Genomic DNA, 13,432 nt, shown 5'->3' on the forward strand with positions numbered 1-13,432 from the left:
GAAAAATTGTAATATTCAATTGATCACATATGTACAGTACATATAATTACACAAGTACATAATACAGTACTCTTGAAAAGTAAACAAAATGTATACATTTGCTATACCTGCATACAGAGAAAAATAATAGGGATAGTATCATTCATTTACATATACAGGGTGGGCCAGCAAAAACGAAACGGCAGTGTGTTCACGTTCGTCCGAGCAAATCGCTCAGACAGGTCGATTTTATTCTCAAGGGGACATCTTATGCAATAAAGTTTTTGCGAATCTGAATACAACAGATGACAAAAAATTTTAAAAACTCATTTATTTTGTATTAACTAAACAAACATTTTTTTGAAATAAATGAGTTTTTAAAATTTTTTGTCGTCTGTTGTATTCAGATTCGCAAAAACTTTATTGCATAAGATGTCCCCTTGAGAATAAAATCAACCTGTCCGAGCGATTTGCTCGGACGAACGTGAACACACTGCCGTTTCGTTTTCGTTGGCCCACCTTGTATATACTGTATAGTATGTATAAGATTATAAAAATATTTTTAAAAAAATGGGATTTCTGATCTGGAAATTCCTGGGCAAAATCCTCAGGAAATTCCAAAAATTTTTTTATTTTGAGTCATGGAATTAAAAAGTTAAATTAACAAATTATAATTTGTCATCATAATTTTTAATTACAGAAAAAGTAAGTACAGTGATGCCTTGTACCTCACATTTAATTCATTCCAGGAGACTGACTGAACTCTGAATTATTTGAAGTTCAAATCAATTTTCCCATTAGAAATGAAAAGTGAATCGATTCATTTCCAGAGCTTAAACAATACCCATTTCAATAAACTTAAAACAGCAAATGCACCTAATTTAAGGTAAAAATAACACAAATAAATGCCCTAAATGATAAATTAAAACACAAAAACAATAAATGAAATATGTAATACATTAGAGCATTGATTATCTGAATGTTGATTAATCAAAAGCTTTCCAGCTGGCAAATTTCTGCTAGTGCTGTGGTGCTGCAATCTTTGGCTATGTCTTGGGCTACTCCAATATTATTTTTGTTGGTGTGCATGTTTTAGCTGGCAGCACTGGTGTGACCATGAGAGGATACTTAAGGATGTGCCAGGATTTGAACAAATTTCAACATGGGATAGGTTAATATATTTTTTCGTACATAATCGGTTATCCAAAACATTGATTTTCCAAACAACCCCAGTTCCCAATTGATTCGGATAATTGATGCTCTACTGTACTGTATAATAAAATGAAAATTGCTTTTACTGGTTGTACACATCAACTTTGATATCTTAAACATGCTGCCAGATTCACCATGTGTACTACAGATATGATATCATTTATTTGTAAGCTCAGAAACAACTACATGGGCACTTCTGCATACCTATGTGTACAATGCCTTGAACAAGATGATATCAAAATTGTGTGGCAGTTTGTACCCTCCAAAGGGTTAGAGTTAAAAGCAGTGTGGTGGAGTTGGTAACAAATAGTCTGACTCTGGCAAATTTGTTGTGTTGCCACCAGGCCAGTTTTTACCCGGACAAGCTACTTTTTAAATTCATGGTCTGGATTGATTATTAATTTGTCTGGTTTTCATAGAAATTGTGAAATTATGATAAAAAAAATACTCACAAATATTTTTATGAATTTATTTTATTTTAACGGTTAAACACTTTAACTTCACATCCCCCATCCAAACTTATCCCTAGGCTAAGAGTGACAGAAAATGTACTTTTAAAATTCAAAGTAGTCAGAGACTTGTTTTGGAACAAACCTATTGTTCAGGTCAGCAATTTTGAAAAGGTAGCAACACTACAAATTTGAAATGTAAGACTCCGAACCTGTCTGTTTTATAAATGTCTCACTATGATTCCTTTTATAAAAAAATACATCACTGTGTATCCCAATATTTTTATCTAAAATTTCTCTATGAAATGTAGTAAAATTTATGGTGAGAATCAAAAATTGGATATAATGAATTTATGTTGAAAAAACTTTAGAGTACATAAAAAAGCATAGGCCTGCCATATTTTAATCAGCCAAAAGAATTCCATTTTTATTAATTAATTATCAAAAATTGATTTAAAGTTAATTGTTTTAAAAATAAAAATTAAATTTAATAAATACAGGAAATAATGCTTTGATCAATGGTTATAAATTGGTATGTAAGTTTCTCTCACTCAGGCTACTATGAGAATAGTTAATTTCCTACTGATGATTGACTAAACTTGAGTATATAGGCCTAATATACTGTAATTTTAAAACATGAATTTTGAGAAAAAAATCAGTCCTGTTGAATCTGTGTACAATCCTGCCTCCAGAAATTAGACCAGTGAATAAATAAGCTGAAACAATCCCATTAATTACATTTCGTAATTTTCTCTTTGTCTCTCTAATTTATTGCTGTTAGATTCTTAGCTTGGTGTTATTTTTTTCATTGTTTTTCTATTGACTGTTTTAAGACCAATTTATATTATAGATGCAATGATAAATAGTCATAAATAACTCTCAGCCAATAGAAAGGCTGTGTAAAATTAATCAAATTAGCCAAAAAAAAAAAAAAAAAATTATATTTAAAGAAAAACATCTGAGACATACAAATATTGCAACAAGTAAAAATTAGTCAAATTGTTTTCTTGGGAGTTTATAAAATATCAAATTATTAAGATATTATTTTGATGCCATACCGTAAACTCTTTATTATTGTCTCTACACTTCATGTTCTTGCTTCTTGCTTCAGCAACATAGTGACCTGGTGTAGCTTTCAAAAACAAATTTCAAAGACATTCTTTGTTTTAAAATTTAATTGTTATTAAGCTTCAATATCAGCTTCTAGTCTGAGGACTTATCACATCTTTTGAAAATGTTTACAATTGGACATCGAGAGACCTTTCTTTGGCTATTCTGTTTTATTAGATACAGGTAACCCCCGTATAACACAGGAGTTATGTTCCAAAAAGTTGCCGTGTTACGTGAATTTGTATTATATGAAACAAAGAACTAGTACGAAAAGGGGGGTTAGGTTCCAAAAATTAAAAAATATGCTGTTATATTTTCATAATTAAGATAAATATCTTTATTAAAATTTACTTAAGAAGTGATACATATTAATATAAATTCAACAATGTTTTTGTCATTATCACTAAGCACTGTTAACCGAAAATTTTTAATCTACATAGCCAAAAAAGAGAGAGAATTAAAGTCTTAAAGTATACTTGTAAAGGTGCAGATTGTCCCAACGGTCAGAGGCGCGGTTCAATGCCTAAGAACTGGTGATGGAATAAAGCAAGTGTGGAATAAGGGAAAAACATCTAGTAACAAAAAATGAGAAGCGTCAAGATCTGGCAACACTGAAACAAGTTTCAAGAAGCATCACGTGTATCAACAGAAGGTGGGAAAAGAAAATTTACATACTGTACTTAAGTACTAGTAGTTCATGAAAATTATGCATGAAAATCTGATAGTACGTACACGCTCAAATGAAAAATGTCAAATGAGGTATCTTTTGCACTTAAAAGCTTTATCACATTTATTGAACTGTTGTATGGGGATTTCCCTAATTTTAAATTAGATAAAGTTCACTTTTAATGGTTTTTATTACATTTCGTGTTGTACAGAGGTTTTACCCAGTTCTCGAACCGCATTAGAGTGAATCCATGCTATAGAAGTTCCGTGTTATACAGGGTTTACCTGTAGGAATTTCAGAGAGTTATGTTCCTGTTCAGCTTAACGTAGATGCTTTTCAATTACAAGTTTTTTTACAAATTCCCTAAAGACTTTACATTAAATATATATGTGTTACCGGCAAAACCCGATTTTATGCCAAACTAGTTTTGCCTAGGCCAAACTAGTTTGGCGTAAGTGTGTCAGGCCAAACTAGTTTAAAATTATTATTCAAGTATATTAATGGTTAATTTAAGTTTATCATAAAACACAAATAAGTTCATTTTTAATTTTTAGTTTGATTTTAAAAGTTATTTTTATTATTTTGTTTGAATTTTTGAAAATATTTTTGAAAGTTAATTACCTTTAAAAGTGCATGGCTTAATAAAAAAAAAATACAAACTGATAAGTACTGATTAGCTTATTTTTATTTTATAGTTTTGTACAAGTGTTGTGTCACTTCTAATCAATACCGTTTTTGGTTAATGTTACCCTAGGTATCAAAGATGGCGGCTTGTCTCCGATTCCAGCGATCAGAAGACAGAACAGTGGGGACACACCTTCTAATTTAACCTAACCTATTCTAATAATTTGGTTGCTAATAATTATGATAATTTATTAGAATAGGTTAGGTTAGGTTAGAACACGCGTCCCCAGTGTTCCGTCTTCTGATTGCTGGAATCGGAGACGAGCTGCCACCTTCGATATCTAGGGTAACATTAACCCCGTTTTTTTTATAATTTAGTAGACTATGTTTGAATAAATATTGTTCATCTAATTCAGTGGTTCCCAACCTTTTCTAGGATGCGGAACACTTTTGTGAGCAATTTTCTTTAGCGGAACACGTACTTAAGTTAATATGAAATACATAAGCTTGTCATCAGTTATTTTATTAGAATTGAGCAGTTATAATTCAAAATCTCTACTCATATTATTAATGCCAATTCTAAGACAGGAAAAAATATACCTAAATAACTTTAATGGGAAACTTGTGCCTGATGTTTTTTACATATTTCATTCAGTTTTTATCATTGCCTTTATCTTATTCGAAACAGTAGTACACTCCATAAGTACGAGTCGTACATATATATTTAAGTTTATGAAAATTTTATGATTTTAATTTTTTGATATTCGACGGCTCGAATACGATTGTACACTTTCCGATTTGCGACTAAATCTGCGGAACACTTGGGAAATGCCTACGGAACACCAGTGTTTCGCGGAACACCGGTTGGGAACCACTGATCTAATTGATTGCCTTTTAATTTTATCTTAACCATTAATATACTTGAATAGTAATTCTAAACTAGTTTGGCCTGACACGCTTACGCCAAACTAGTTTGGCCTAGGCAAAACTAGTTTGGTGTAAAATCGGGTTTTGCTGGTAACACACACATTTTTCTTTCTTTATTTTTTATTACACTTTTCTTTTTATTGGTTTTATCTAAGACCATTTCTAAAAATATATTAATCTTTGATGGTTTTAATCTTCTAAAAGGAAATTTTTAATTTTTAAATATCATTTTCTTTTTTCCCCCCTTTAACAGTTTTTTTTTTAATTTTATAAAAGACACTACAATTTTTCATTTTTCCCTTAAAATGAACTAGTGATCCTGTAATGTTGTATTAGTAAAGTATAGGTTCAGCGATGCTTTCAGACTATTAAAAAAAAAAGAGAGGGTACAAGCTTTATAAAAGGGGGCATCAGACATTTTGCAAGAAGCTTCAAACTGTGATTCGATGTCAATAATTGGGGCTTATTTAATTAAGTTTTGGCCAACATACAAGAAAGTTGCATGGGACAAAGGACAAATATTGTTCATTAGTTTCTATTATGTTTGTAGAATAAGCTAGAAATCACTGTTGCTTGCTGATGATAGAATTTGGGCTCACTTAGGAATTAGGAAATGGCAACACAGATGAAAAGAGGGGCACATGCCCCAATGTACAGGTGTTTCTCTACAAGTCCCATCTTTACATGTATATTCTGAGCTACTACAATGTTTATATAAGTTATTATATACATTCTTTGTTTTTCTCATATATTGAAAACCAGGCAGATGACTGAGTGGTACAAACTGCTGCTGCAATCAAATCCCAGTCATGATCACTGCAAAAAATTTTCCATGTAGAATCCACTGATGTGCCTTCTCCATCCTACACCCATACTGCAGTGGTTAAGTGGTTTTGGTCTCTAAACATTGGTGGTGGGCTTGTGGGCCAACAGACTGGCTTGTGAAGTTTTCTGGGTTTTTTCATGTTGATAATGCCTAAATAGAGGCCATTTTTCCTTAGACTTCCCGGAAAGTACATTCCCTTGATTGCAGATCATGTTGTGTGCTAATATCTAAAATCAATTAATCAATACACTCATACATTTTAAAAAATATTTGCTTTTTGAATTGCTTATATGCTATTTACTTTCAATTTGTTTGCATATTATATGAGCTACTCAAAAAAGTAATAAAATATAAAGATTAAGATACCATTTTATAAATGCACAGTCAGTTAAGTATTGCACGATGTTTTGTAACTTTTGGTTGGACAATTGCAAAACATACTTAGCTGAGCATGTTATATACAGTTCTCTAGGAGATGTGGATATATATGTTTAGGCCCAAATTATAAAGTATAAAGCACGTCACTGCAATACTCATAAAAATTTTGGTTTGAAATGACCTTTATAGATGAATATCTTTTTGATGTCTAAATTGATCAAAGTGTCATTTTCTAAGAAATTTTGTTAGCTACTAACTAATAAGTATTTTTCATACTTCACATTTTACCAATAGTAGAATCACCAGATTCTACTATTGGTCAGAGTCACCAGAGTTGAAATAACTTTGCCCTAAAATGTCCAACTCTGGCTACTCTGACTCCACAACACTGGTTAAAAGGATGCAAGAGTGATATAATTATTTATATTATGGTCATTTTTCTGGGTTTGAGACTAGTTAAACATGAACTTTTTTTTTATTTTTGATATATGTTAATTTTCATTTACTTTTTGTTATATGTAATTGAAATAACTAATGATTAGCCTGTAGTGAAGTCTGTGCATGTTTCTAACTTCACTATTTTGTCTACTGTAACTCTGAACCTCATGCCTTACCACTCTATTGGTTGCTAACCAGCAGTTTATAGAAATAAGCACATCTATGCAATCATGGTTAGTAATTTTTAGTTTATTAAAAAAATAATAATAAAAAAACGATAAAAAACTGGTAATGTTTTATCATCTGCATGGCAAATATTAAAAAGAATAAGTTCAATCCTGATAACATACTGGATAGTTATAGAACTATGTAGCTGGGCTTGCATTTAGTTGAAAGTGATTCAACTACACACTAATTTTGTGTAATTAATGTTCATTTGACAGTATCCAAAGTGATGCATCATGTAGCAATACACTATACATTTGTTACATACTGAGATGCTTTGCCTAACAAGCAATTATTTATTGTGATGTCACAATGCTGGGCTGCAGTTTTTAATTAATTTAATTTAAAATATATGCCCTCTGCCTTAATTAGTAGTGTCTTTCCCCTGTACATCATACTTTTCCTGTTATCAATAGAGTTGTGCCAGTCATCTGTCTAAGGCCTTTCAGGGGAAAATTTTTGAATTGAAATAATGTGACTTCAGTTTGCATCTGAAGTTAGTATATAGTTAATTGGAGCCTCCTGCCCTAAGCTTTCCATATCTGGTCTTGGCTTTCATCTATCTAACTCCATTCTTGAGATTAAGTAAGAACAGACAGAGATGACAGCATGAATTTATAGGTCTACAATTTTTTTAAATTGCAGTCCAAAATCTTCATATTATTTTACACTTTTTGATTTCTTGTTCTTTATATGTAACCATGCTAATCTTCACTTTTCTGTAATTTGAACCCATGTAAAAATCAGTTTGGATAAGTGAAAGTATACTGTATAATATTCACTTCTATGCAGTTAAAAAATACTGTTGTATTAGCTTTCTATTGCAATAGATTTCATTTTAAATAAAATTAATAATCAAATAAGTAATAAAATAAAACAAATGTTTTATTAAATTTACTGTAAATCATGCTAAATTGCATGATTGTATGTCCAAATGATTTTATTTTAATGAAGCATGAGGCATCTAATAATCAATAAAATATCTTGAATGGGGGAGAGAAGAAAAGATATTCAAGAGTTTACTTTTGTGTAAAAAAAAAGCATCCCAAATGAGATCAAAAGGCTTTAAAATCACACTGAACTGATTTTGCTATTCAATAAATCTATTTTGCAATATTTCAGTTATTTTTAGTAATGATAGGCTTTTCAGTTTAAATGATTTGAAAAACTGCTTTAAAAATTAATTTATTGAAATAAATGTTATTTTTAAATAATAAATTTTAGAATTCTGAAGATGAAACTAAGACATCAAAATTGTTTTATACTTAGAAGAGTTTGATTCCATTGTGTTATGATGAGTGTTTGAAATTATAATAGTATATTATTTTACATCATTAATAGAAAATTTTAAATGATAATATAATGATTTACATTTTATGGTTTTCAGTTATTCATTCAGTGAAGAAAAATATTTTAGAATATCAACTTGTCAACTTCAGTCTAGGGATTACTGAAACCATTTATTGTTGATGGCAAAATCTGAAAGTAAGTAATTTTATCATTAATTTATATTTATAATGTAATGCTTTATAACAAGTAAAAACATTTTCAAAAATACAGAGACCTCTCACTTATGTCTCTCATTTAATTGATTCTCTCAGTTAAGAGACATTTCCCACTGGTCCTGGCTGAAGCCTATGGGAGATAATGTCTAAAATCTCTCATTTGAAAGACTTTCAGTTAAACAACTCTCTCCTTTCTACACCCCTACAAATGTTTCAGATTAATGTATTTTTCCCTCACTTTACCACCATGATTGTCAATCACAGTAATAGAGTTTGACATAGGTCAAACAGGTGCCCAGGAATGTGAGGCTCTGGAAAATGTCTTGAAATCACACAAAAATTAAGAAAAACTAATAAAATTCATTAATAATGTAAACAATAAGTTTTATGCCCACAAAAGGAAATATTAATGATAAATGTAAAAAAAAAAAAAAGAAAAATGTTTCTTAGAAAATAGACAAAAAGAAAATACAATGTAAGTCCTAAGATCAACTACCTTTGGTTGGGATCAGATTATTTGTTGAAAATGATTCATTTGCAATCTCAGTTTGGATCTCGTTACACTACCTAACAAGTGACAACCATTTAGAAAGCAAGATGAGGAGAGATGACCAATCAGGATGGTTGATAGGGGATCAAAATTAATCAAAAACTCAGAATTCAAGGGCAAAGAGGTCTCTCTCTCTCCCTGTCATTCCAGATCTTTTCACATTTTTCCAAGTTTTCTCTGGGTTTCTCTGAGTTTCCCCAGACTTTTCTGGATGTCGTCCTTTGAATTCATTGATGCTGCACTTTGGTTGGTGATTTTCTTTATTTCAATCTTCAGTCTGCTAAATAAAGGATTTCACTCCTCTGTGGACTACTGACTGCATTACCCCAGGGTAGTTAATGCAGAAATACCTCTACTGGATTTCTTAACTTCAATGAGAGGATCAAAGGATTTGTAGGAATTCAATTCTAATAGTATTGTTGTAAGCCACATTTTTATGTATAAATAAATCGGGGCAATATTTTTGTAACTGTTGAGTCTGACTCTGTGTCTATTGCACCCACATATGAATCTGCACTTCTTTTTCCATTCTGACTTTTAACACAAATGAGAATGGCTGCTGGCTATATGTTTAGATAAAACAAGTGGTAATGTCATTAGTTATATTTTTAACATTTTTCATTCAAGTTGGTGAATTTCTCTTTTTTACAACTCTCTCACTTTTATTATTGGTTTCTTCAGAGTCGTATAACAGAGAGGTCCCGTATTTTTAACAAAAATGTAGAAATATTTTAGTTTAACTTGTAATTTGAATTTTTCAGTTGTTAAACTTGTTATATATAAACATCAATTCACAAACCCAATTTTTAGTTAAAGCCAAATTGGGCTTTATTACGGCCCAATAATTTGGCAGTCATTATGTGTTAAATTTTTAAAGTTATAAAAAAATTGGTTACTGGGACTCAAATAACCAGATTTTTTAATGCATGGCAGTGGAATGCTATTTGTATTATGGCAGATCAGCCATGATGGTGATGACTTTGATGGAACACACTTTTCTTGTGAAGTTGTTTTGTGAAAGCAATGGCAATGCTACAAGTGCATTTTGAGAGTTTTGACACCTTAAGAAAAACCACTGACAACTTATAACACCATGTGCTCTCAGAAGAATGATCGCTGATTTGAGTAAACTGGATACCTGAATGTACCGTACAACCAGGATGAGGGTGCAAACCTATTGCTGCACAATTAGTAGAAGAGGATGTCATGACTTTTGAGAAATGCTTAATGGGCAATGGACTGTAACAGGTTCCAGCAATGTATTACAGCACTCAACTGCCATGATACATGATACTATATGCTAATGTATGGGAGGTACTGAGAAAAATGCATTTTTTTCCCTTATGAGATCAGCCACATCCAACAGTTGTTAGATGGTGACAAGGAAACTTGCCTGATTTTGCATTGAATATCTTTGCTAGAATGGAAGTAGATGATGCTTGGCCATTAGAGATTTTGCAGACTGAGGAGGCACAATGAAGTGTTGGTTGTACTGTTAAATGCTGTTATATTTACTAACAATAGTTTTGTAAGATAGAGTCTGATAGACCATGCACTTTAGTTTTGAGTTTTGTTTTTACTTTATATGGTGTTGTAAAATGGTTGCATTTTAAATTGCATTTAAACCCCATATTCTGAAAATGTTGCTTAAACCTTTTGTTTTAATATTTGTTTAAAATTTGTAAAGTTCTGTTTTTTAATTTGTATAAAGTTCAGCCATTTATATTCTACTGACAATTGAATAATCTTGCTGTGTAATCTGATGAAGATCATTTTAACATAATAAAAAGTGCTTACAGTAAATAACTTTTTCTGGATAGATGAATGTTGTTCAATTACCTTATTCTTCTCACTCTTCTTCCAGCAGATAGGTTTTGGAGAAAACAAATGTTTTTGGCCACTTTTGTGGCTCTCTTCAGGTGAAAGAATGTCAATTAGGTTTCCACATGTTCAAAAAGTTTTAACAAGCTAAAAATCAATAAGATTTGATTTAGCTTCTATGCTTTCCAAAATTTTAAGAGTTCCAACTCTTCACCCATGATAAGTGTTCATCTGATTATATTTAATATGTACATATTGATATATACACTGATGATAAAGCTTACTCATTTGCAGGAAAATACTACAGAAAACTATTAAGAAAGAATTTTTATTTCCAAGCACAGAATCATAATGGAAAAATATAGTTTCTACTTGCAGTAAAATTGAAATGGAAAACAAACAGAAAACAAATAAAAAGATTTTACATGATTATGATTTTCAAAAATGTAGACTATCTCTTTTGCAGAAAACAAATTGGCATAACATTTTTTGTGTAAAACAAATTAGCATATTTGTACCTTGGAATGCTATTAGAATTCTAAGATGATGGGATATTGCTAATAGCAAATTATTTGCCAGTTAGAATACCTCCTCAAGTTTGCCCTGGCCACCCTTCTCTGATTTCTGAAGATTTGGTTCGTGATGTGGATAACAAAATTTGAGAGGACCGACAATTCACAATTTCAATGTTATCAATTGAATTTCCACAGGTTTCAAGATCAGTTTTGTATACCATTGTTTCAGAGAAACTGAATTATTGAAAATTGTGTTCTAGGTGGGTTCCAAGACTGCTTTCTGACAATAACAAAACAAAAAGATTGGGCAGTGCTTTATCGTTTTTGACTCGATATGAACAGGAAGGAGATGAATTGGTGGACCACATCATTACAGGAGATGAGACTTGGGTGTCTCATATGACTTCTGAGTCCAAGCAACAGTCAATGGAATGGCGACACACATCTTTGTTAACCAAAGTGAAAGCCAAACAGACAATTTCAGCACGAAAGATCATGGCAACTGTCTTTTGGGACTGGAAAGGGATTTTGTTAGTGGATTTTATGCAGAGAGGCACAACAATCAATTCTGATGCACATTGTGTTACCTTGAGAAAACTCTGGTGTGCCATACAAAACAAGCGGCATGGCCTACTGCCTTCCAGTGTGATGTTTCTCCAAGATAATGCAAGGACACATGTTTCTGCACAAACACAAAAAGTCTAATCAGTTCTTTTGGATGGGAACAACTGGATCATCCACCTTAAAGTCCAGACCTTGCACCCAGTGATTTTCACTTGTTTCAATACTTAAAGGAGTTCCTTGTTGGTCAACAGTTCAATGACAAAGAAGTGAAAACTGCAGCCATGGATTGGGCTTCTTCACAGGTGGCAGATTTCTTTGAAGTTGGAATTCAAAAAATCATTGAGCAGTATGACAAATGTTTAAACAAACATGGAAATTATGTAGAAAAGTAGATAAAAGTATGTAGAATATGGGAAAAAATATATTTAAATAATATTTACAGTATTTTTCTTCTTATTAAAAAACGGACTTTATTTAAAAAACAGCCTTTGTTTATATATCATCTATAAGTATCCCTTGATATCCCTTGATTAATGTAGTTAATCAATTCCTTGATGCTACCATGTATATCAAAATTACATTAATCAAATATGCTGGTATTTCAGTACTTGATTGAACAATCATCACTCGCTAGAAAAAATTTTTGGTTAATAACCAATATTTTTATTTTAATTTTATCATCAGTAAAAAGTTTTTTTGATAAAAATGAGTGAGTAATTTAAAAATAAAATGAAACCTTAGAGCTTTTTGGGGATTAAGTAAAGGGTAACCTGATGACAAAGAGGGGCATGTGCCCCATTATATGGGTACTCCTGTATATGATGTTAAATGGTATTAATGAATATGCTTAGATTGATAATTATTATTAAATATAAATTAATTATATTCTATTTGTTAATTCCTGACTTATGATAAAAAAAAATTTTTTTTAGTTCCTAATATTGTGGTCCAAAGTGGAAGTGGTAATAACAGTTCTGGATCTGGGAATAGTGACATGGAAAATAATGCAAACAGATCACAAATTAGAAAACAAGATGATGAAATTGATGAAGCTTGTTCGGTACCTTCTCCTATAACAATACATATAGAAAACAATACTGAAAATAATTGTATTGAAAATGGAGAAAATGATAATGAAGTGGATGATGTAAGCCTGGACTACACTGAAAATAAAAATCATAAAAACCACATTTTGAAACAAAGAATTCAACAGAAATTCTCAAGAGAGGAACGAGGAGAAGTAAAAGAGAAAGGGCAGAAATTTGGAACCAGAGTAAGTAAAAAACATTTAAAACATTGAGATACATGAACATCATGTGTTTTAGGTATTTAGCATTTTTAATGACTTTAATATTACAATTTAAGATATAACAGATCTTTTTAAAATAAATTTTTAAATAATTAGCCAAGACAAATTTACGTTTACAAAAAATTTTTAAAAAATTCTTTGTAAATATAACAGATATCTTAACCAGTTTTATATTACAAATGTAAAGATATTCTTATAAGTACATAGTGCTTTTAGGGTTTTGAAAACATTTTTGTAGATAGTTGAGACAACAATCAGCTAAGAGCATAGATTCTAACAAATTTATTAAAGCATTTTTAAGTATAGAATTTTTTCTATGGTAATGTCCAAATG

At 31.0% G+C, this 13,432-nt stretch overlaps 1 protein-coding gene across 3 annotated transcripts in view; it reads left to right on the forward strand.

Moving 5' to 3' along the window:
* LOC136989038 (cAMP-regulated phosphoprotein 21-like) overlaps positions 1 to 13,432 on the forward strand; it is a 108,727-nt gene that overhangs the window by 10,380 nt on the left and 84,915 nt on the right. For all 3 annotated transcript variants that reach the window (XM_067287093.1, XM_067287094.1, XM_067287095.1), the window contains exons 2-3: positions 8,223 to 8,320; positions 12,723 to 13,063. In XM_067287093.1, the coding sequence (XP_067143194.1) occupies positions 8,305 to 8,320; positions 12,723 to 13,063 (357 nt within the window). In that variant the 5' untranslated portion in view covers positions 8,223 to 8,304. The remainder of the gene's footprint in view (positions 1 to 8,222; positions 8,321 to 12,722; positions 13,064 to 13,432) is intronic.

This window comes from Centruroides vittatus, unplaced genomic scaffold (genome assembly GCF_030686945.1).
Source record: "Centruroides vittatus isolate TY-2023 unplaced genomic scaffold, ASM3068694v2 scaffold_435, whole genome shotgun sequence".
In the NCBI taxonomy this organism is placed as follows: domain Eukaryota; kingdom Metazoa; phylum Arthropoda; class Arachnida; order Scorpiones; family Buthidae; genus Centruroides; species Centruroides vittatus.